The sequence below is a fragment of the Periplaneta americana genome, chromosome 8 (genome assembly GCF_040183065.1).
Source record: "Periplaneta americana isolate PAMFEO1 chromosome 8, P.americana_PAMFEO1_priV1, whole genome shotgun sequence".
In the NCBI taxonomy this organism is placed as follows: domain Eukaryota; kingdom Metazoa; phylum Arthropoda; class Insecta; order Blattodea; family Blattidae; genus Periplaneta; species Periplaneta americana.
The window spans coordinates 122,049,228-122,075,444 of NC_091124.1; the positions used below are offsets into that span (position 1 = coordinate 122,049,228).

Genomic DNA, 26,217 nt, shown 5'->3' on the forward strand with positions numbered 1-26,217 from the left:
CCATACGAAAGGCTCACTTGGACGACAAAGAAAAATGAAACTAAAGCAATCCTTAGAAGTAAAGAAATATCCAACAGCACAAAAGAAAATAACAAATTGGTTAAATTATATATAATGAAAGTTTGAAATATCAATTATAAATTCATTTGCCAATAAAAAAATTCTACGAATGAAAAGATCATGTTCAATGAATGAAAATATCCGCATTCAAATATATAAACTTATGAAATACACATAACTTAGGAAATTGAATATCTTCAACTCGTACAGGAACAATTTAGCATTCTCCAGAATCAAAAATACTAACGGAGCAACCATAGCAGAATGGAAACGAAATGCCATTGCTTTACACTCTACAGATATCGGAACTTAAATATTTGTTTTGAAATACATCTGGAAAAATGAACAAGGAACCAAACTGTTTTGGCTATCAGCAGATAGCGCTGGTGAGAAATTATGATAAGAGGTAGTTACTCGTATATGAGTGCAGTAGCCTGACCTTGCAGAGTGAAGTATAATCGATCATTTTAATACAGCGTGATCTGCAAACATGTTCTTCAAGAAATTGATACCAATTGCTTCATTAGTTCTGTTGACATTAGCTTCCCCAGCACATGACAGGGAAGCCCTTGTAAGTACATTATGATACATTTACAGATAAAAGTAAAAAGTATTTTCTATACAATCCTCTAAGAATTCTTTGGAAATCTTTCTGAATGTTTGTAGGCACACAACCACAGCACACTTCTCTTGACTTTTGCCGATATGTATTAGGCCTTTTTAATATAATACAGTCTAATCGTATAGAAAATCTCTTATCGTCCAGTTTCCTGTAGGTTTACAATTGAGTCGCCCCTTTCCAGAAACCGTTAAGTCCACAAAAATTCAAAGTTGCGTTTTGTACACCATCTGATAGCTGGCATTGTCTTACACATTTTAAGCTACATTTACAGGTATTATAGACATTACTTCCTATTCAAATTTACGACTGAATGTTGGCTACATTTCCAGAACCCGTTACGTCCATGACTGTTACAGGTCCATAAAACGTTATGTCCATAAGCGTATATAGGAGCAATGCCTGTTAAGTCCAAAAGAAAAAAAGTGCATTATAGATGATACAATTTCAATTAACGTTACTTACTTACTTACTTACTTACTTACTTACAAATGGCTTTTAAGGAACCCGAAGGTTCATTGCCGCCCTCACATAAGCCCGCCAGCGGTCCCTATCCTGTGCAAGATTAATCCAGTCTCTATCATCATACCACACCTCCCTCAAATCCATTTTGCTTAGCTTCCTCGTCCTTTAATTTCAAAATATTGAATTTAGTAATATTAACTTGTTGCTCAACTCGCTTGGCTACTGATAATCTTTCTCTTAATTCTCCAATCACCAAATAATGGTCAGAATTACAGTCTGCACCCCTGAAAGTTCGAATATCTACTATACTAGTATGTCTCCGTTTATCTATCAAGATGTGGTCTATTTGGTTGTGTGTCAATCCATCTGGAGAAGTCCAAGTATATTTATGTATATCCTTATGGGGGAATGTTGTACTTTTGACAATTAAATTTTTCGATGTGGCAAAGTTGACTAATCTAACTCCATTGTCACTACTAATTGCGTGTAGGCTCTCTTTTCCAATAGTTGGTCTAAAAATATCCTCCCGTCCTACTTTAGCATTGAAATCCCCCAATAAAATTTTCATGTGATATCTAGGGAACTGATCAAAAGTATGTTCCAATTCCTCATAGAAGCTATTCTTTATATGGTCGTCTTTCTCTTCTGTAGGGGCGTGAGCATTTATAACTATGATGTCGCACCATCTACCCTTAAGTACTAAATATGATAACCTGTCACTGATAAATTCGACCTTTTTTACTGCTGATTTTATTCTTTTATGAACAAAGAATCCTGTTCCTAATTGGTGATTATTGTTTCCTTCCCCATAATACAACAAGTAATCTCCTATTTGTGATATGCCATTCCCATCTAACCTAACCTCTTGTACTCCTACGAAGTCTATTCTATATCTAGCTAGTTCTTTTGCTACTAATGTTACCCCTCCTGTTCTATAAAGACTAGTTACGTTCCAAGTGCCAAATCTCAAATCCTTATTCCTTTGCTGTGGTCGTGCCAGAGAATCAGTCCTATTCCGAGGCTTATTATAGGGATACGTAACAAGCTGTTTTTCGTTACAGTCAGACTTTTTTGAATCCATCATTTCTGCTAAATTAATAAATAAAAACCACATTATGTTAGGTATGCTATGCTCCTGATAGCCAAAGAATCTCCAAAAACTGCCAAGAATATTATTGTACTGCTCCTAATTGTTGGCCACTCGTTTATACCTCCCGATAGACTGTTTGGTCGTATAGAGGAACAAGTTAGAGCAAGAAACCTTATCTTGAAACGTACTGACTATGAAAATATATTATTCAATTTGGGACTATATTAAAACTGGGAACAGATGTAGCCTACAGGTGTCTGAAAATCGGCCGTCAAAGATATAGTAAAAACTTCTTCAGCTTGGAATTTCCAGTTAAAGATGTAAAAGAAACATTATCAAGAAGAAAACCATTACGGACTAAGTCAGTAACTGTTCAAAGTGAGCAAAGCTGCAAACTTGATATTGGAGTAGGAAAACATATCTGCAGAAGGGGGAATTAATTCATGGAAACTCAACCCACAGAAATTGAAAAGGGTGTAAAGCTAAACAAAAGACAAAATGAAAGATATCACAACCCCCTTAAATAAACACAATGGGCCTGAATGGGAGAGTTACGGGAATCTTCTATTTTACAAAAATTTAACACAACAGATAGGAGTTGAACAGCCAGAAGAATGTTGAAATAGGTAAACTACCAAATTAAGATGATAGAATGATAAATCTTTAAGTAAAAAGTGGAAAATAATTATTATCCATTAGAAAAACAGAATCATAAAAAATATATTTATTTTCTTAGCTTTTATGCACGTTATCATATTAAGTGTGTTATTAAAAATAACTTCTTAAAAGGCTTGTTTAACTTACTTAATGTGTCACTCATGAATCATAGTTCTTGTAAACTTTATGTTCCATCTGCTTTTTTTTTTTTTTTTTTTTTTTTGCTAGTGATAAATTGGTGCTAATATACTATAGTAACAGACTAATTCTAGTCTACAATTTTTAATAGTAAATGGTAATTAAGTCACTTTTATTTAAAATGTCTTAAGTATTCTTCCTTGTTGTGTGCCATCTTGAATAGTCAAATATAGTTCCAAAGCCTGTTATATCAGTTACAGAACCTAACACCGTTAAGTCCAACTTAAAATATTTAATTAAAAAGAAACTATTACAGTATGATTTCAGTGCTTCATGTAGATCAGATGGAAATAAATTACCATATACAGTAAAACTGAACGAAGAAATTACAGAAAAGCGAATTTGGAAGCAAATGACAGTTTTTCCTCATTTCTGTAAAAGTTTGTTGGAAGGACTTAACAGATATTGGAAATGGACGACTCAATTTAGAATTAGATGTGGAATTCTGGAATCGTCTATGTGAAACACAATTCTTCCATTCAGTCTTCTATAAGCCTACATCTGAATGGCAGTCACTTGTTTCTAAAATAACATCTACCATATATTATTTTCTTTCCCCTTATTCGCCTCGTACATCCCGCCATTACCCTTAAGAATGTCACTCAATTCGGTACAACAATTTCCTTTTATTGACACGAATGGACCTATCTTCACCACCGTACATCAACATTGGTCGATCCAGTGTTCTAGGGATTATAATATAAAATAGTGATTATGTTCATAATACGTAATAAACCGTAACGATAAAGTTATATTAAATTTTTCTGCATTTAATGTTAATTATTCTTAAAATTTTATATATATATATATATATATATATATATATATATATATATATATATATATATTAATTTATGTAAAAGTGAAACTATTAGAACTGTTTTTATTGATAAAAAATATTTCATATAGCTATACCTGCAGTATGACTATGATTGACAGAATTAAAGGGAAATATCAATTAGAATTAAGATAACAGAGAAACTTCTTACGTTCGATTAATTTAAATTTCGCATTTTAAATAACAAAATGATTGTGTTATTGTGCAGACTTAGATTACTTTCCAGATTGGCTGTTGGTCTCGAACTATCTTCATAGTTCATAGAATAGGAATAACTTGTGTATATTTTCTTCCTTCACATTTCTAACCAGTTTCTATTTTCCATTCCCAAATTGGAAAGTTTGTTCCATATCCTTCCTAAGTAAGAGTTTCTGATATTTTCATCTCACGCCTAATTTGCCTGGCTTGTGGGAATGACAGTAAGATGAAGATGAAAAATTACGAAATAATAATAGAAGAAACTGGACTGTCCTCACATATTAGGAACAATTAAATTCATTTTAAATTCACAAAACGAATTGTGTACTAATAAATTAACGTAGGTACTAGTAGGTATATCTTAAAGCAATATTTCATCTACAGTAGAATGTTTTACTAGAAGTTCGAACTGTCAAAAATTCAATTAAAATAACTACCATATCATCATATTCCTTAGCCATATTACATCACAGGTATCCAACGTAAAATGTTGTGTGTCATCATATTAACTTTATCTTATCTCGTTTCTAACCTTCCATTCTTGTGTTATTGATAAACAGATGATCTGTTCGACATCGTGCCAAAATTGTCAATTGCTTGATTAGATTACAAACTGTACCAATATACAATATTTAGCAATGAGTTATTTTTCCAGGCCCATCCTGAATACACAAGTAATTAACACTATTGTTCGTATTCACTCTCTTATAAACTCGTGTAATTCACTAAGAGAAAATTTTTTTTTTTTTTTTTTTAATTTGAAAGCGAATGATAGAGAGGTAAATTAAATACCAGTACTAATTCTTTGTTCAAAATGCATTGGCAATTACGAGGGTCATTCCAAAAGTAATGCACAACATTTCTTTAATTATTTTTTTTTATTCTACAACTTTGCAATGTATGGAGGTCATAGATACATCCTTTCTGCTTGTATTCAAATTTAATTTAAGTAATTTCGTGAGTAGCGCCAGATAGCACTCTTTCAAGATAGCTGCTGTACTTGACATTCGTCAGAAGCAACGTGCTGTTATCGAGTTCCTGTGCTGTGAGAACTAGACGCTGGGAAACATTCACAAGAGGTTGAAAAAGGTGTATGGAGATGCAGCTGTCGATCGCAGTACGGTTAGTCGGTGGGCAAACAGATTATCTGGTGAAAGAGGGTACGCCAATATTCGGGATACTTCTCGCAGCGGCAGACCTTGCACTGCACGAAGTCCTGACAATGTGCAGCGCGTTAACAACATGGTTGTGGCTGACAAACGCGTAACAGTAAAAAAATTTGTCACTCCAAGTTGGAGTAGGAGAAGCAAGTGTGTGCAGAATATTGAAACAGTTGGAGTAGAAAAAGGTTTGTGTCAGGTGGGTTCTGAGGATGTTGACAGAAGCTCACAAATAAACCCGAAAAACTGTGTGCAGCGAACTTTAGGATCAGTATGAGAATGGTGGAGATGACTTTCTTGCAAGAATTGTAACAGGAGATGAAACATGGCTCCACCATTTTGAACCGGAGACAAAGGAGCAGACACTGGAGTGGAATCATACAAATTCACCAAAGAAAAAGAGATTCAAAATTTCGCCTTCGGCAGGAAACGTTATGGCTACTCCATGTTTTTTTTTCCATTCAGAAGGACTCTTGCTTGTGGATATCATGCTACACGGAACCACCATTAATTCTGACGCGTATATGGCAACTCTCAAGAAACTTCAAGCTCGACTGAGTCGAGTTCGACCACATCGGGAGAAGCAGGATGTTCTGCTATTCCACGACAACGTGCGGCCACATGTCAGTCACAAGACCACAGACCAGATCAGAAAACTTGGATGGACTACACTGAAACATCCGCCTTACAGTCCTGATTTGGCACCATGCGGTTACCATCTCTTTGGTAAACGGAAAGAATTCCTTCGCGGAACGAGGTTTGAAGATGATAACTCCTCGTGCACGCTGCTAAAGAGTGGCTCAGATGTGTTGGTCCAGACTTACCGTGAAGGTATACAGGCTCTAGTTCCAAGGTGGCGTAAGGCAGTTGAAAAGGACGGGAATTATGTGGAAAAGTGACATTTTGTTCCTAAAGTATGTATCTACATTCTGTAAAAATTGCAAAGCTTTAGGTTAAAAATGTAATTTTTTAATAAATGTTGTGCATTACTTTTGGAGCGACCCTCGTAGTATGATAACGACGGTACATCAGGGCTTCTATTGCACTGACAGCTGGCGCAGTGTGTTGGTTCTCGGCCGCGGCAAGTAGCGCTCCCCCAGTTTAAATATGCCCTTCTCTCGGGGCAGTGTACATTCGTTCACGAAGATTGTTAGACAGCTGATTCTAGAACAACACATTTTTGTGTGTAAAGTTGTAATATAAATACGAATCAGTTCGTGTTGGAATTCATTCAGACGTTCCCCAGTCAATTACCTCCTTCGAAAACTGTAATTCATGATAATGTGAACAGATTTGAATCTGCTGATTCAGTGAAAAAAAAAAACGCGAAAACGTACAGTTCTAACAGAGGATAAATTAGGCAAAATTGGCGCACATGTTAAATGGTCGCCAACAAAATCACTCCCGAAATTAGCATAAGTGGAGGTTTCAGTATCTTCTGCGCATAAAGTACCGGTAATACAATTGTTAGAACTGAAGCCTTGTAAGTGCACACGTGACCACTGTTTGATTACAAGGCAATCCAGTAGCACGAGTGCGTTATTGTGAGTAGTTCTTCATCAGTGACAAGGTTTAATCGACTCAAAGAGCGTACACATTTAGCGAACGAACAACGAATGAATGATGAAGCGAAACTTCGTTGTTCGTTCGTTGTTTGGAGCAACGTACAAATCATCAGCAAATGGTCAGAAAACATTCACGTTCGCTGATTATCCGCAATAAAGGCAGACGAAAATATAATTATAGCAAGTGTAGGCGTTGTTATTATAGGCATTTTAACAAAAAGAAAGTTAAAATCCAAAAGGCGATGGTGGCAGACGCCACTCTACGAAAGTCGCAGTCAATTTAGAGGCACTGACTTACTTCATGATTTACGTCGAATGGAATCGGGACAGTTTCACAACTTCTGTCGCATTTCAGAAACAGACTTCGAAATATTACTGTGCAAATAGGGCCCAAAATTTCCAAGAAAGACACAGGCTGGCGAGAAGCAATACTTATTCAGGAAAAGCTAGCATTAACACTTCAATACTTTGCTGCAGGAGATTCGTATACAAGTTTAATCCATTTATTCAAAATGTCGAAACAGTTGATCACCAGGATTGTTCCAGAAGTATGGCTATAATTGAGGAACTGGAAGATTTTATTAAGGTACGACTGCAAGACAGGGGAAAGTTTCAGTGCACGGATACCTCACTGACACTAATTACCTTGATATACTAAAAAGAGAGATTTGTCTGTGTTTGTCGAATGCGCATCATGCTTACGAAAAGGCACTTTTCAGTGTCAATAATTTATTTTGTGTGCACAAGGTTGGAACTTTGTTTTTCCTGGGCGTGAATTTGTCCAAAAGGAACGAAATTTGTTTATACGCGAACCAAGTTGACTCGTACACTTCATCACTCCGTATTCCAGATCTTTTCGTGGACTTCTATCTTTCCCTCCGGAATGATATCAGTAGGGACTCAATTTTCTTTTTGACTTCTGCTCCCTACAATAAAAAAACAAACATGTGTCCACTGAAAACAAACAAATAAAAATAATTTTCAAACATCATGTTTTCTTACTTTATTGTGGTAAGTAGGATACTTGGGATTCCATAAAGTTTCCTGCTCCCTATCAGTGGCGGTTCCTCGGGAGAGGGAAGGAAGGAACTTCCTCCTCACATTTTTCTTCTTTTGAAAGTAAATACCAAATGAAATATATGCTTTGAAATTCGAGGAAGATTCGATAATTTTTAAGTTCACAGCTATAAGAAAACCTCGGTTGATCGAGTTTTAAACGATGCGCACTCATGTGCTACTAGAAAACTGTGAGAAGGATGTGAGATTGTTTGTGTGGAGGAAAGTCTATCCATTCCTCCTTCACTGCAGTAAACACACATAGATAACAGCGCGCTATCGGCCAGAGAAAGAAGCAGAGTTTTAAAGCAGGTAAATGACAAAGACGTTTTATAGTTTAACCGTAAATGAACGTATAGGGAGGAGATCCTCCTCTGAATCAGAGCATGGGCGACTGTCTTACAGCAAGCTCGCTTCCGCTGCCATCTAACGATGCTGCATTCAACCAGACTATAACACATCTATACTTGTTTTTTTGAAAGATGGGACATGACAGTTAAGCGGCCGAGCTTGGAACTACAGTGCCATGTTGCCAATAGGGACTACCACGCTGTCAGCTGATGGTAGCTAGCAATTGTCGTTAGGATGGCTGACGTTAAAACATTCATTGACAATTGACGCGAAGGTAAGAAAACAATACAAAAATCGACAGAGAATCAAAGACGAAACGTGCCAGTGCTAACATTGTGTGCACAATAAATGTAGCCAAGAGAGCTATTAAGCACTTGCCATATGGAAACTGTAAGTTTGGCAACTCAACCGTTGTTACCATAGCAACGGGCCTACCACTCTATGTGACACTCAGTTGTTTTTTCCGATCGCAACGCTCCTGTCATGTCCCTCTTTCAAAAAAACACGTATAGGAGGTGACACCATAAAAACAGTTTTAACGCAAAGCTATGAAAGACACCATATAAACATTTTTAAAATTATAAATCAAAATATATTATTCATTGCACTTTATATAAGCTACTATTCATGATTTGAAACTTTCAAGGATATCTGAAAGTTGAAGTTGGATTTATATAAAACAAAGAGGAAGTAGTTCTACGTTAGTATCGCAGATCTTTTTGGCCCCTGAAATTCACTTCCATTCATTGTCTGCTAGACAGGACAATAGCAAAGTTGTCAGTTTTGTACAAATATGTTTGAAATTGAAAGTACTCCAAACTACATTATTTTTAACATTAAAAAAATTAATCGGCCACCGGCAGCTTTGAACAATAACGGTAGTATGACTTTACAAGAACTGGCATTCTTCAAAAGCATGTGATACTGAACTTGTAAAATGTACATGCAGCAACACAGACCACGCGGGTGGGTGAAGTGTTCTCGCTTTCCTAACAGATTATTTCTCATTCCCATTTCCGTAAAACGGTTCCGATTACGTGTTAGTAGCTGGTCTCTTCCAACACGTGTGATGCTGTAGTGTGTGTGAAAAATGCTGCGAGGTTGTGAATTTTCTTGTAATTGTTAACTTGTGCAATCATTCAACAATGAATGGAAGTGAAAACATATTATATTTTGACAATTTAGAAAACTCAGTTTACAAAAACAGATTATTGCTATACAAAAGGGAGGAAGGCCAACCCTAATATTACCTGGTCTTACATGTATGCATGTAAGCTAATTTGTAGCATGTTTTTTCTCAAGAAGGTGTCACTTTGCGCTGTTAACTTCTTTCCTCCTCTTAAGAAATATACAGGAGCCGCCACTGCTCCCTATATGCATTAATAAGATTTATAACAGCGTCTTCCGTCCACTCCAGTTTCGACATCATGTTGGTGAAATTGAACTAAGCGCTGCGTTCTGCTATGAACTACAAACTAATGGCAAATCCCGTCCACAACGAATACCAACTTCCGATCGGTTTGCCTTTGCTGCGACGTACACACGTAACGATTTCTATCAGCGAATGCATTCGTTTGTCGTTCATTCATTGTTCGTTCGCTAAGTGTGTACGCACCTTCACAGCTCGTGTTCTTTTCAGATGAGGCGTGGTTCCACCTGACCGGTCATGTAAACAATCAAAACACTCGCTATTGGTGTTCTGAAAATCCACATCATGTTCAAGAAATCCCTTTTCATCATACTATAGTTGGAGTACGGTGTGCTGTTAGTGCAAGACGAATAATCGATCCGATTTTTTAAGAGTAAACCACACTTTGTCTTTATTTTCTTAAGTTGAACATTCTAATTATTGTGAAGTTAAACATCGTATATATCGTTAAAACAAATTTAAACAGAAACATTACAGTGGCCGAACTTAATCGTGTTAATCAGAATATGTTTTTCCTATACAACGTCTGCTTAGTTGAGGGAGGACGACATTTCTAGCATCTTCTATAAGGTATGATTATTTTTTTAAGTAGCGGTATTAATGTACAACTGTAAAAAAAAAGTGAACAGCAAATATTTCCTAGACTGAAATATTTAAAACGTTCTTTTTTATGCTTTAAGGGGACATTCAACTATATTTTGGAACTTTTTTCCTATTTGACCAATCTTTTTCAAATTTGGAGAAAAAGTTTAATATACACATGGAAAGTAACATGCAAAATCTCAGCTCATTAGATCCAATACTTTTCAAAATAAAAAATATTTCAATTTTTAATCAGTCATTAATTGAAATATCACTTTTAATTATCATTTTTTATTTTTTGGCTTTGTGCATTTGACTGACTTCTCAATGAAAAGTGGAAGAATTCTGCGTATTGATTTAGTTCTGTCACGTAAATTAGTGTAGAAATTTAATTTTTCATTTCTATGACACTTTTTCTCCAATTTTTAAGTTGAGTGTCTCCTTAACATTTGTGGTCAGAACGAGTGTTAGGATCTGTGGGTATACCAGTAGGCCGTTGTTACTGTTGTTGAGTTCCTGAATCTGCTGTGTGTTGTAGCCTATATGGTTTGTGTTCATGTAACTGATTTTAGATTTTGATTAATGCTTATGAAGTTGGTGACTGAGACGGTGATGAATTATGAGATGTAATTTTCCAATCCGGCATTTGCCTTTGTGACTGAGGGTAACCATGGAAAACCCGTCAGATTTGCCGTTCACGGGGTTTGAACCCGGGACCTCCCGAATACGAGTCACGAACGCTACCGTCTGCGCCAACTCGCTCGATTTTCCATTTTGAGAGACTACTTCAGGAAAATAAAATTATAGGTTTCTTTCTTAGCCAGCACCATCAAATTATTTAAACAGAAAAATACTGAAATTAATTTTATTTGTTTGGAAGGCCTGCTACCATAGTTGCCTACTGTGACGTTAACAATAATGTAATAAGGTATAGGTCAATGGCGTAGCGTCAATGTAAGCTAAAAAGCTTAGCTTCCCCAGTTAATAATAATTTCATAATAAACCTGCAGTTTATGGAGAAAATTATTTATTAATTTTAATAGAATTTATATTTACGCGTTAAATATTGTGATGCGGCAGCTCAGGATAATTTGTGATGCAGCAGTAAACAAGAAGCCTGCATACACCAGCTTCCAAGCAGACTGGTTTCTTCTGTGTAATGCACCCCGCAGATTTTCCATGCCTTTCTAACTAAACTACCCTAGTCGCAAGGCTCGCAAGAAGCCAGCTTTAACATTTAAAATAAGTAGTTTCCGAGTTATCCCTTTTCGTCAGTTGTGTTCAGTTGAAGTGTTAGTGTGCATTGTGGCTGATATAATAAATAATGAGCGAAATAACAGTTCCTGACACTAGTTTACTTGAATTTTTTTAGGACAATTGTATTATCAAGACTGACTTACGAACAAAAGTGTGATTTAAAAAACAAATGACCGACTCCCTTGTTGTCAATGAAGGACACAACCAAAAGACAGACGCATACTTACGTAATGATACTAATATTGTGATTTCTCTAAGTATGACAGGGAGTGAGCTAATGTTATACGTATACGTGTCTATTTGTTAAGAGATATGTGTAAACCGTGAAATCATATTTTACTACGTATCATTTGAGGCCATGCCTTATTGGTGTTACTTACGATGTTCCAACCAGTCTCGACTGCTGACTTGACATTGACTACTATTTATTTTAAGACTGTATTTTTGTAATACATTTTCTCATATTGCGTGAAAGACAATTTGAGTTAGCTTCCTCTGCTCAAAATGTCATGCTACGCCACTGGTATAGGTAGGTATTCATACAGTAAGGAAATTTTGCCACTTCTTCTGCCAGACAGGTAGTGCTCCAAGCGACAAATAACTAACGCTACTGGAAAACTCAGCTGTTTATAGCCTATGTTATGGTGATGATACAGAAACGAAAGATTTATTAGAAGAATGAAGGTTTCAAAGGAACCTTATTTTTCAGGCTTTAAATTGCAGCAACAACGAAGGACGAAACCCACAATTGCATTTTTTCACTTTCTCCAAAGATAAAAAGAAAACATACACATGTTAGTGTAGGCCTACTGGCTTACGCTTAGCATGCGTTCTTAACGTGGTTAAGTTTCGTGTTTTTATATTTTTATTTCGTTTAATTTTTGAGTAAATTAAATTCTCGTGTAATGATTTCAAATTTTAAAAATGAGTTATAAATATGCGGTGTGAGAACGAATTGCTAAAATAAAATTTAAAACATTTGAATACAAATTACCGTCCATGCAAGTAACACTTCCAGAACAACCAGTTTTGAATTCCTACATACCATAATTCATCACTGCCTTAATCATTAATATCATACATTTTAAAACAAAATCCAAATCAGTTAGGTACATGAACACAAACGGTCTACTGATATACCCAATACTCTTACACACACGATATGATATTAATGTTAAAGTTTGTATAATTCAACGCTTATACAAGGAATTAAACTGCTACACCGATGATATTCTTGGACGTCTACATAGGCTATTTCAATTTTTTTTCTCCTTAACATCAGAAACAAGGTCTTTCCTATCATTGCACTCTGTACTATATTTACATTTCCCAATTGGGTCGTTGAATACAAGGCTTTACGAGTTCTTAAAAATCCTAAACTCTGAAATTCCCGCTTGTCTAAATTCCAAAGCTCTCAGATGTTGTTAAAAACTGTGAATTACAGTTTTGTCAATTATCGGTAATATCACGGTATGGATATTACAATTTTCTTATTATTGTTGAATTAAATTTATTGTATAAGCCTTAATAATGATATTTCTATTCTATTAATGCAACATTTTTTTTTTTTTTTTTACTTTTATTAAAATCAGTCATATTAACCTTCTAATGAACCATTTTCGAGTCATTAAACTTGTAATAATATGGCCTACAGTCAGAGTCGTGCAGATTTGTCCAAATCCACGGGCTTCTCCTTCGCTGACCGCAACGGGCTGAGCAGTGTCGCACGGAACTAGCCCGTGCCGTCACCCTTGCACTACCGCACGGGTCGCGGCGGACTGCTTGTGGAGCGGTTTAGTGCGGTGGACTGGTTTGTATCAAAGCATGAGCCCAAGCTTCCGCTATCAGTTACTTATGAATTGAGTTGGTGTGGGTTTGTGCTTGTATGTACGGTTCGATCAACGATCAGCTACTGTTTCAAACATTTGATTTCTGTTTTTCAAGATGAGTTCAAATAATGGTGCATCGCAAAGAAATTACAGTCTCTGTGAGGCTGCTATTACACTATCAAAATTCTTTGACAAAGAATATTATGCTAAAATATTACATCAAAGATCTTTGATAAAAGATAGGATTTGGGGTATATTACACTACATGAAATCTTTTCAGAAGATTTTATCAAACATGACCTAAACTTAGGAACAAATCTCTCCTAACACTTGTTCCACAACATGAACACACGTTCCGTGGATTTGTTTATGCTAATATTTACGCGTTAAGTTTACAATTTGTTTATACTGTTATTTATGCGTTATGTTTATAACACCATGAATAAATATGTGGTCAGGGGTTAAACCATGGATTGCAAGACGTGATAAGAGAGGTAAACATCAAAACTTATTGAAAGAGGTACAATGAGAGGACTTGAAAAGTTATACAAATTATTATAAAATATTATTTACTTACAAATGACTTTTAACGAACCCGCAGGTTCATTGCCGCCCTACATAACCCCGCCATCGGTCCCTATCCTGTGCAAGATTAATCCAGTCTCTATCATCATATCCCACTTTCCTCAAATCCATTTTAATATTATCCTCCCATCTACGTCTCAGCCTCGCCAAAGATCTTTTTCCCTCCGGCCTCCCAACTAACACTCTATATGCATTTCCGGATTCGCCCTAATAATATTAATATTATATTATAAAAATTATTTATTTACATTTAATTTGCTTCATACTCCGATATCAGAATTTTTGTGGTAGCAACAATCTAGTTATATTTGCGTTCCGCCATATTTGTTTCAAGGTATAGAATTCTTTTATCAAAGATAACAAGCTGCACTTACATTTAATAAAAGATCTTTTATCAAAGGAACTTTTACAAAAGAAAACCCATTACACTGTCATATATGTTTAATATATATTTTATAAAAAGATCTTTGCAAAAAACTTTGATAGTGTAATAGCAGCCCGGAAAAACTTCATCACAGACACCAGCCGTGAAAGCATACTTTCTAAAATACAATCTCTCTAGATAAAAAGTAGTGAAGGAGAAAATCGCTGCTAGAAAGTTAAAAAATACAAAGTCGGATGAAAATTTCAAAAAGTACCATAGGGACAGTTTTTAAATCTGTGTTCGACAGCAGTGGAAAATATTTTAATGTTGTACTGTGTCCTGTATGTTTATGCCACACGCCAAGCGCAAGCAGAAAAGGAGTAGAATGCAGTCAACTAGTGGGTTGACGTCACCGCACGGCTACGAAGCGGCCGCGCCAAGCAGTGTTGGTCTTGGGTGGGCTGGGCTGCTTAAGCATTAGGACTGACAGTGCTGCGCTGAGGGCCAGTCTGCAGGACTCTGCCTACAGTACATATATATCAGTGGCGGCTCTACAGTAAGAACTGCAGAGCTGCAGAACCGCCATTTAAATGGACCTGTAAAATTAAAAATGTAAAACGTGCTTTTATGTAACCTAGTTCATTGTTTCATTTATTTTTCCAATTCATTCTCCTTCGATTCGAGATTTTTACTGTCTGTAGGAGCCTTGAGCTGCTCGAGAATTTTACCTGTAGTGTACTTTTCGGATCTGTGATCGGCAGTTCATGGAGCTCAACGTAGGGCAGGCGGCAGCAGAAAACTGGTATTGTTCACCATCCCATTAAGACTGCATTAGAGCTGCAACCAAAGCAGCTCTCTCCGAATACACAAAAGAACAGGGGCGGACGCAAGGGGGGGGGGGATTAAGGGGATATATCCCCTCCCGAAATTTTGAGAAAAATATGAAACAAGAAAAAAAAATAAAATTGATTTTAATTCGTGAATGTACGTAGGAATTAGAGGGTTTTCCACGTAAATTCTCTTTGCTAAAATGTTAAATAAACGTATCTTTGCATTGAAAGAAATCCCTATATCTGGGATTTTTCGTGCCTCTGCTTCGCAACTCTGATCCACTGCCCACTGGAGATTAGCACTGTTCTCTGACAAGAGATCCAACGCAAGAGGACTAATAATATAACTCGTTATGAGTGACTAAGTGGCCAGGATCCGACGGAATAAGCACCATCTTAAATCACAAAGTGATTATTTTTCGCATATCATGATACGCACCTCTGCACATGTATGGACATTGTGCCATTGTCATACATCTCTATGACGCAGTGCATGAGGGTAGGCCACTAGAGGGAACCCAAGAAGTTGAACTTAAACTGAAAGGATTCGATCCGACATCGAGATGGGAATTGGGTGTGGCTTAGTGGATAAAGCATCAGCACGTAGAGCTGAAAACCCGGGTTCAAATCCCGTTTCCGAAGAGAATTTTTCTCTGTTCCACTCTTCCATCATCATATGATGACGCAGAATTTCTGCACTGAAATATTATCATATGTACTTCGGTACATCGTAATATAAGCCATACAGAAACCAATATTTTTAGTGCCATGTTTTTAGCCTGTCACATGGTTTAGTCAGTCTACTACAGTCAGAACAGATGGACCTTAAGACATGCATTGAACTATGTGAGAATCTAGAAAGAGAACTGGAAGATTTTCGTTTAAATTTTCAGCCAGTGAACCTAGAGGCAAAAAGTGTTGCTGAACTTACTGGAATTACGCTGGAAATTCCAAGAACTGCAGGGAGACAAACACAGCATTCTAACTTCAAGACAGAGAGTCCTGAAGAGTATTTTAGGCTTTCAATTCTCCTTCCCTTCTTAGACTATTTTATTAGTCAGCTCAAGGACAGGTTTTTAAATCATAAGGGAATCCTAAAGTCAATGCAAACTTTGCTGCCTAAAAACATAGTGCAAGCATCAGATGAAGATTTAGAAACTGCTGTTGAGGCTATAGTAAATCAGTGGCCCAATGACGTTGATGCATCACCAGAGTCTTTCTTCAATGAACTGAAGCTGTGGAGAAGAAATTTCCTTGATCAGAAAAATCTTCACCTAATGCCTACTGATTTTATTCATCTTTGAACAGGTGCAATGAAATTATTTTTCCCTGCACTCACAAGGCGCTAAAACTTTTCTACATGTTACTGTAACTACAGCAACACCAGAATGGTCGTTCTCAACATTGCAGTGTTTGAAGACTTACTTGAGGAGCAGACAGATTAAATGGACTGGTCTTGATGATGATACATAAAAATGTAGAAATAAAAGCTTATGAAGTACTGGATGAAATATCTAAGAAGCCTCGTCATCTTCTTCTGTAAATATCACCCTGTCATTGTTTTTGTATTGCAGTCATTGTAAATATTAAAATTTAAAAATTATGGTTTATTTAACAACGCTCGCAATTGCTGAGGTTATATCAGCGTCACTGGTGCGCCAGAATTTTTTCCCACAGGACTTCTTTTACATGCCAATAAATTTACCGATATGAGGCCTGTCACATTTAAGCACACTTAAATGCCATCGAACTGTGTTGGGATAGAACCCGCAACTTCGAGCACAGAAGGCTATACCGACTACGCTACTCAGGCCAACCTGTAAATGTTTGTGACTCGGAAACAAATTGTGAGTATATAAACTTATTTCTCATTATTCCATTTTTACTATCTCCTCAAATCCCTCCCCGAAAAAAAATCCTGCGTCCGCCCCTGCAAAAGAACCACCAACACCCTCATCTCTTTATGACCTGCGTTAGAACACATAGGCTTCTGGATTACTGCATATCATTATAGTTCCAGTGTTAGTACTGTGGGTGGTATGATGTGATTAGTCAGTGTGTCTATATTTTATATTAAAATGAATGAAATGAAAACCTAATCGACCAACCCTTTTCGAAATTAAAAGAGAAATTGCACGTTAAATTAGGAAATTAGGACGTCCTACATCATATTTTAATATTGAAATTTCTGGAAAGAGTCGAGGAAATCATGTAGCCTACTAGTCATTTTAATGCCGAAATGTGTAATGGAAAAGGATTGGATTTTTGCTGCGCTCATGAAAACGCTTTCTCTCCCACCTGTGTATTATGTTTAGAGGAGAAAATACATGGACAAAGACTGGAGTGAAGGATTTAGTTAATTTGACTTAAAAAACTAGAAAAGCATGAAAATTCGGAAACTCATTTCAAGTCAAACAGATTTGTCACTGCTAGATATATTAAAATATTCTAACACAGCTTAATTCTGCGTATTGGATTAACATTCACAAACAAGATGAAAATGTTTCTAAAAATAGATATGGTCTATCTAAAATAATTAACTGTGTGAAATTCTGTGCCGCATTTGAATTAGCGATGCGAGGACTTGCCGAATCAGAAGATTTCGAAGTTTGACTGATTTTACTCCACGTTTAGATTAAACTTTCAAAGATCATTTATAGGGCTCGTCACAATTCAAAGGAACTACGAAAACAATTCAAAATTAATTGCTAGATAACAATAAAATTATTGGACATTTCTCTTCACTGCCACCAAAACATGACGCTGAAATTTTTGTGCAAACTATCTTAATGAAATATAGGCTAAACGGTCATAATTCAGTCATAATTGAACCACATGAATTAATTATGCTGGTTAATGGCGGGGCTAATGTAATGAGTGGGAAACACGGAGAATTTCTATTGTCCCACAACTCATTTCTTGCGCTGTTATGCCAAAGAAGTAAATTTAATAATGCAACAAACTGGTCAAGTTACGATACTTTATTGCAAATCTGTAGGAACTCCCAGCTCTCTTGTCTTATAATTCCGTCAACCGGTACGGGTGTAGGCTAGAAAAGTTGGCGTAACGGAATTCGGTAGGAGTTAAAAGCGTTCGAAGATAGAAAGTTCCTGATGGTTGTTCATTCAAGTATCAACATGTGGGCCGTATCTCCATTACGTGACTAGTTGTGCCAGGTGGGAGAGATGTAGCGCACGGGGTGAGTAGGACGCGCGGATGGTTGGAGTACAATTTCGGGTGCACAGTCAACTTCGAAAAGGGGCGGTAATTACACGCGTTATCCGATTTAGATGCAATAAACAGCATGCGTTTGCTAAATACACTATTTTTAATGCAGAACTACCAACCTTTGTAACCGCGGGCCGCTACTGATATATATAATTACAGGTTAAGTGGCATTTGAATTTAGTGTCAGTTCTCAAGTAAAATAGTGTGCTTTTCATATTGTTTCTTTGTTTAAATTTATTTAAATTTAAGATGTCAGGCATGCAACAATGTGCATCTTTTTATTTAATATTACATATTTTGTGATGTGTTTATTTATTTTTCTAAGTTATTAGATATGTGAGCATGTAGTTATAGTTATTCGCCACCAGTCGCGCTGGAGATGATCATATATCATAGCCCTATTAAGACACAGATTCCTTACTGTATTAATACCTCTACTGTGGTAATACCACAGTCTAATATCATACAGTCACGAAGTTTGAGGTGAGATTTTTTTTACATTTCTCGCGATACAGCGCTCCAAGCGGTTAGCAACTGGGAGTACTATTTCGCATTGTTGCTTGTGAAGAAAAGTTGTGTAAACTGTGAAATGTTCGTCATCGTAATAAATGTTAATGGCTAAAATACAATAATTGGAATAATAATATGGGACAAGGAGGAGACGTTTGTAGCGCTATAAATTGTAAGAAAAAGAAGCCAGAGTTATCCTTCTTCCGAAAGATACAGCAAAGTGAGTTTATAAAACATTCTATGTACTTCATGAAAATAATAAATAAACCTTATGTACTTAATATATCAATAATGGGAGGAACGTGTTAATTTTTCCAAAAAAAAAACAAACACGATAACGAAAGTAGGCCTATAATACATTTTGTCGTCTGCTAGGAAAGGGATCTGTGATGAGGCGATAGTAGCAAACCTAGTGGCTAGCAACTAAAGTTGAACTGTCATTGGATGCATATTCCCTACGTATTGAGCTTCGTGACTGTGTGTATTAATATTATCGCCGCGCTCTCATGGTTAACATTCGGCAGGTCTTTGAGCGGCCTCGTGCATAACATTCGGCAGATCTTTGAAATTTAATTTTATTGCATTATTATTTTCAATTTCTTATGTCGCCGCTCCAATCACTCGCCTCAATTTCAATATTGCAACCAATAAGCTGCTTCCATTATTAAATGACACCTTACTTGGCTAATCCACGTGGACTAAAACCGAGGTTGCAATGTCTTGTGCAGAGGACGAACATTAATGTATGTGATTAAAAATTATTATTAAAGAGTTATTATTAAGAGTTAAGAATGTCAACGTACTCGTATATGAAATAATAATAATAATAATAATAATAATAATAATAATAATAATAATAATAATAATAATAATAATAATAGCCATTTAACAATATAACAAACTAGTGCTTATTCTTATGGAGGAAGTAGACGTGACAACGTGACGCTTAGAGTGAAACCTACAGGGCAACAATCGGTCGGCAAAATTATGTTTTAAAAGCACACCGCACGTTATTGTATAATGCCGACATGTTAACCATGAGAGCGCGGCGATAATACTAGACTGTGGTAATACTGTAGCCCTCTAGTAGCAGGCCTTGGATAGAGTTGCGACTTTTCTTTCAAATGTTTCTCGCATTATGCATTATGTGTTCATTTGTTTGTTTATAATTGTTGTTCATTAACTGGAGCAGAGCTGTCTTCAGTTGCAAGTCGGAGCACGCGTACATTTTGACAACGCTGAGCGGAGACCAACGAGTTAGATACTATAGATAGAACAAAGACCTCAGAAAGTTGAAGACAATTGAACATTGGTCCGCCATGTTTCGGTTAGTCAGAACAAAGGGGCGTGGCTCGGATGTTGTAGGAAATGACTGTGATGAAGTTAGTATTATTGTGAATTGAGTTACATATTAAGACTATGTTAATAAGTAAAAAGTAAAATACACACAAAACTTTACGTTTTATAACAGCTGTAGGCCTATGTTTTATTAGTTTCACTAAATATAGCCCAGATATTAAATGACAAGCTATACTCGATGCAACCAAAGCAAAGCACCTAAAGACGATGAATTTAATCGGCAGAAGAAAAATAAATAATTTCTTGACTTCGTCACAAATTTAATTACCTTACAGCCAATCTAACCTAAATTGAAATTATGTAATTCAGTGCTCGCCAGGTGATATCAAGAGAGACGACGTATGTAACTAATAGGAGTAAAATATAGGAAAGGTAGTGGCGAAAATTTAAAAAAAAAAATATCCAGTAATTAAGTTATTGAGAAAAATTCATTTCAAATTGGAATTAACACAGAGAACTTTTGAAAACTGAAATTATTAAAACTACAAATAATCTCTTAGCATTCAACATAATAATTAAAGAATGGCACTAATAGAAAGTTACTCATGATCATAACTCACCACATTTATTGAAACGATAAGATACTTCCGATTAACATTGTTATCAGAAACAACAGGAGCCACAGCTAGGTACACTTCTTTTCGCGTGATGGAGACATCATGTAGTCTAATATAGTTTGAAACAAATATTGTCGCGTGATGGAGACATCGTGTAGTCTAATATAATTTGAAACAAGCATTGATCTCAAACGTGTCTCGCAACTAAGCAGAGGCTTTTGCAGAATAAAACTGTTCTTACATTATTTCGAATAATTATGACAAATTGTGTGTGATGCAAGTGCTAACTTTCCTCTTTGGTAACAAAAAGAGTCCTACGCATTAATAAAAAGAAAATTGGAGTAGGCCCTATAAACACAATAAATACCGTACTAAACTCTTGATGGTACAAACTTATTAATACAGATACTTCGCTTATGCTCAGTCCGTCTTATCTTATAATTCTCTGCGGCAATGGTACCTCTATTGAGAGGGTTTAATTATCCAGCAACGAATATTATGATTTACGGTACATTTCATTTAAATCCGAGGGAATGAGACATTTTTGGGAATTTTAATGTCTAAATTATTACTTTTTCATTTATGAATCAGCTTTTTACAAAACCTATAGCGAAATGTTTAAATTAAATATCGATGTATCTGAAAAATATAATACATGTACCAACTCGTTACCTTTGATAAGCACTCCTTGCGGAGGCTGGCGGTACTATAGACCGCCATGTTTTTTAGGGAACGATCCATAGTACTGTTGGCCTCCGCAGGGAGCGCTTATCAGAGGTCTTTAGCCTCTCTATAGTATCTAACTCGTTGGCGGAGACCAAAGACGTTATAATAGTATACTAGACTCACACAGAGCGCTGGTGTGCTGTCCAAAATTGAAACCAGTCTGCGCATGTTTACGCCGCCATGCTACTGGTAGAAATAGAGCGGTAAACACGATTGTCATACTTGTCCTTTGTTTTGTCTCGGGTGTTTTTAGTGAATAGTGTGAAAGTAATGGCAATATAATTTTGAAAGATGATATATTATCGCCGCGGACTCATGCTTAACATGACGGCATCATACAAAAACGTGCGGTGTGGTTTAAAAAAATAATTTTGCCGACCGATTGTTGCTCTGTAGGTTTCACTCTAAGCGTCACGTTGTCACGTCTACTTTCTCGATAAGAATAAGCACTAGTTTGTTATATTGTTAAATGGCTATTATTATTATTATTATTATTATTATTATTATTATTATTATTATTATTATTATTATTATTATTTCATATACGAGTACGTTGGCTTTCTTAACTCTTAATAATAACTCTTTAATAATAATTTTTAATCACATACCTTAATGTTCGTCCTCAGCACAAGACATTGCAACCTCGGGTTTAGTCTACGTGGATTAGACAAGTAAGTGTCATTTAATAATAATTGAAGCAGCTTATTGGTTGCATTATTGAAATTGAGGCGAGTGATTGGAGCGGCGACACAAGAAATTGAAAACAATAATACAATTAAATTTCAAAGACCTGCCGAACGCATGAGGCCGCTCAAAGACCTGCCGAATGTTAACCATGAGAGCGCGGCGATAATACCATCCCTGTTTAATTTTCCAAGCTATTTGCAAAAGGTACGATATAATATTATCTCTGTTGTTACAATATCAATATCATTAAAAATCAATCAGTAGTTTACGACAATAAAGAATACTTAATTGTTAGTACAGGTATATCAGACTGTAGAGAAATCCCACTGAGTGAATTATTTAGACTTACACATCAAATGTTAAAACATTAGTGGAAAGATAACTTTCTGTCTTTATTATGTAAATGAATTTATCTGCAAGATAATAAACTTTCATTCAAGATCCATATATGGATAAATAAATATACAGATAATAAATAAATAAATAAATAGCTATAATAGCTAAGCCTCCTTTGTGAATTTATGATTCAGAGTTCACCTATAAATAACTCTTTTACATTTTGCCGGATATATTTTATTAACAAAAGCAAGGAATGGCATCTTATTGATACTGCATATGTGCATAAAAATTATGTACCATCACTCCACAAGCAATGATAATATATCTATTTTATTTATTTAAAATAAAAATACAATATGTAAAAAATCCACACATAAAAAGTGTGTGGTTTTTTTATCTTGCATAAAGTGATTGTTTAGTTTTTAGGTCTTCACGTTACCTATTGTTTGCAATGTATTAGGTACCGATACTTTTTATAATTGATAGCATTCCCTTTATTAATTGAAGAATGAATTCAATGTAATTTGGCTACCTTCGCATATTATATTTTGCCAGATTACCTATGTCCTGTGGTCTAAAAGTACCGGTAATATAATTTATTTTTGATTCTCTAAAACTTAACAAGTCTATACTGATTATCGCATATTTATTTCACTTAGGAATTTGATTATAACAAGAACTTGTGTAATCAAGGTGCATATATTTATGTCTTGTGATCTAAGAGTTAATATGTTAATATAATTTTAGATTCTCTGAAACCTAACAATTTACTGATTATCGTAAAATTATACAATCTATAATGTGTATTGTGTAGGCCTATTTATGGATGTATCAGTATGTTTTCTATAAATTGCTGCATACGTATTTTCTTTTCTTTAATGTTCTAACACATATCAATGAAACTTTCAATATGTTTATTTCGTCCTAATTTTACGTCAAACGTCGAAAATGGCCATAATATGTCAATTTTAGATCATCACAACGTTAAATTGCGTGATTTACGCACTGCTATTATTTGTCTGCTCTCCAGCAATATGGCGGCAAGCGCAGCGTTCAATTTGCCCCGGTTTCCTCGTTTCGCGCAGCCGAGACTGTAGGGGCTTGGCGGAGACAAAGGCGACGGTGAAACAGTGTTGCCATATTTAGCAATAAGTCGCTAAATCTAGGGAATTTTGAATCAGTCTCGGCGACAAATTTTGTAAAATACGATTAGCGACTTTTCTGCTGATTTTTATATTCTTACACTTTTTCCTTTCTTTTAAGTTAAAACATTCAACTGAAGTAATGCACTTCTTAGTTTTAGAAGAGGCATGGGTGCATGTTGAGTAGTCTAATGATTCATACGTGAAAGCCCTGATCTCGTTTGTGATCAGTGCTCAGGGGTGAAAGATGCTGATTCAATGATTCTCACGGGCTAGGTCTCTCTCTCTCTCAATGCTACTGCTCCAACATCGATAACGGTGGTTACTTTGATTGGCACGTGACGAGTCGTGAACTCCAGCTAATTCTTGGTTCTTCCCCGCAACGTGGAGATTTCCACTTCGAACCGACCCGAAGCAATTGAGTTTTGGAATTTTGTGCCGACAGTTCGTCTGAAGCAAATGAAACTGTAGTTTTTGCTGGTTTTAATATATTTAATATATAAGATTTAAAAAGTGTTAGATTTCACAAAAAAAATTGTGGTCAAACGCTAGAGCGAAAATTTCCACACTTACAATTTGCCAGAAAGCGTAGTGTCAATGATTGGATCAAGTGCAGCGTATTCACAATCAGCTGTTCCCACACCTTCCACCTCAACATCACAGCCGTCAACAAAACAACCAGACTCCGCATAAGAGGGTCATGACAAGGAAATTATATTTTCCTCCGCATATGTATGTTTTTCTTACTTTTATTTAGTTATATTTATTATTAATCTCATGCGATTATCTGTCATGCTTTTCTATAAATAATTCGGATGCCTAGGAAGCCGGTTTTGGTTTTAACCTGGCCAGTCACCATAACAATATTCTTCTCCTGAATTATTTGTTATAAACTTTTTCAAATACAATTTTAAGTAAATATAACTACAGAAAACAAGTTAAGAATGTAAACTATGCAAAAAAATAAATATCGGTGTAAAGAGAGGAAACTATCGACAATTATAATAAAGTACGGTAAACGAGTCATCACTCAAGCAAGCATTTTCGTTTACTAGCTACTATGGACTTCATTGAGATACACTATGTAGCTTTGGATCGTGACTTCTGACGTCACATCCAGCTTTTTAGACAACTATCTAGTTCACTGCAGCTGAAAATGTAGCTTTGAGACACGGTCTAAATTTACTGATGGTGTAAGTGTTCCATTCTGTTTAATAATCAATTTGTCTTCCATAGTTATAACCATAGCACAGTCTACTGTATACAGACACGAAGCTTGAGTTTTGAGGGTGCTAGAAACAATAGACTGTGACGGTACTATTTTGCATTGCCTGTAATGAGGCGATATTAGCGATCCTAGTGGTGAGCAACTATCTAATGTTTGCATATTTACTACGTATTGAACTTCGCTACTGTATATACTAGACTGTGACCATAGGTAGAAAGTTCGTACCAAAAGAGTAGATTTCAGCTGAGTACAGCGAGTTGAGTACTCGCGCCTCGTCCTGCTCCCTATTGCTACCAGGTGATCACAGGCATAGGCATATAGGCATAGTGACATTCTGTGGAGCTGTGGAGAGTCGTGAATATATATCTGTGTGTGCGTGCGTGTGTGTGTGTGTGTGTAAATTATTTTAGTTTGGGAGTTACGAAGTTTATAATTACAAATTATTGTTTTTGCATTAGTCGTTTATTATTTCCTTGTTCTAAGGCTGTGGACGATTGGAGCACATGTGTGGTTACCACCCGGCTGTACGTGTTTGTCGTTTTGGTTCAGTGACATTGAAAGATGCGCTATTACTTTTCATTTGGTCCAAGCTCACACAACAGTTTTGGTACCAACTTCCTAGCTTTGGTTATAACCTGGAGAAGCAAGTATATATTTTTCAGTTTCACAACAGAAACTTATAACATACTTTACAATTACTGAACAGTAATTATTCACAGAATCCTCGCTCTTCTACAAACAACTAGTTGCCGCTAAATCTGCACATTCCAATGTGGTACGAGGATAATAATGTTGACACATCCTCTCAAGATAGCCGACATGGTTGACAACTTTCATTTTACTTTTAAAATAACTTGCAATAATTTTATAATATAAAATCATAAAACCTCAAGTTTAATATATATACACACACACACACAGACAAATAAACAAATAGGCAGACAAACAAGAGAACAAATAAAAAATATAATTTGTAAAAATATTAAATATTATTATTTTCTTTCTGGGTTGTGTTTTTACGATTAAGATGATGCCATATATTTTGTTCTGAATAATTATTCCTTAGTCAATAGATGGAAGCACCATGTTCATGTGAGAATGTTCACCAGTGAGCTCGCTGATGTTTCTGGACCTCGTTTTTACAAGCAAACAAGAAATGATGTGTGAGCGTAGTAGCAGCTCGTAGATGATGCTCCTGGAAGACCGTATTTTGTGTACGCCCTCCCTTCACACCACCAATAGGGATATCTTATGCGAAGTTTTACCGCTAGATGGCAGGAGCGTTCCATGCGGCGCAACATGTTGTAG

The 26,217-nt window shown here is 36.0% G+C and overlaps 1 protein-coding gene across 2 annotated transcripts in view; it reads left to right on the plus strand.

The window, feature by feature from the left end:
• The first annotated feature begins 486 nt into the window (after positions 1-486).
• Positions 487-26,217, plus strand: part of LOC138705011 (collagenase 3-like) — a 111,878-nt gene continuing 86,147 nt past the window's right edge. For both annotated transcript variants that reach the window (XM_069833548.1, XM_069833549.1), the window contains exon 1: positions 487-631. In XM_069833548.1, coding sequence (XP_069689649.1) covers positions 551-631 — 81 coding nt within the window. In that variant the 5' untranslated portion in view covers positions 487-550. The remainder of the gene's footprint in view (positions 632-26,217) is intronic.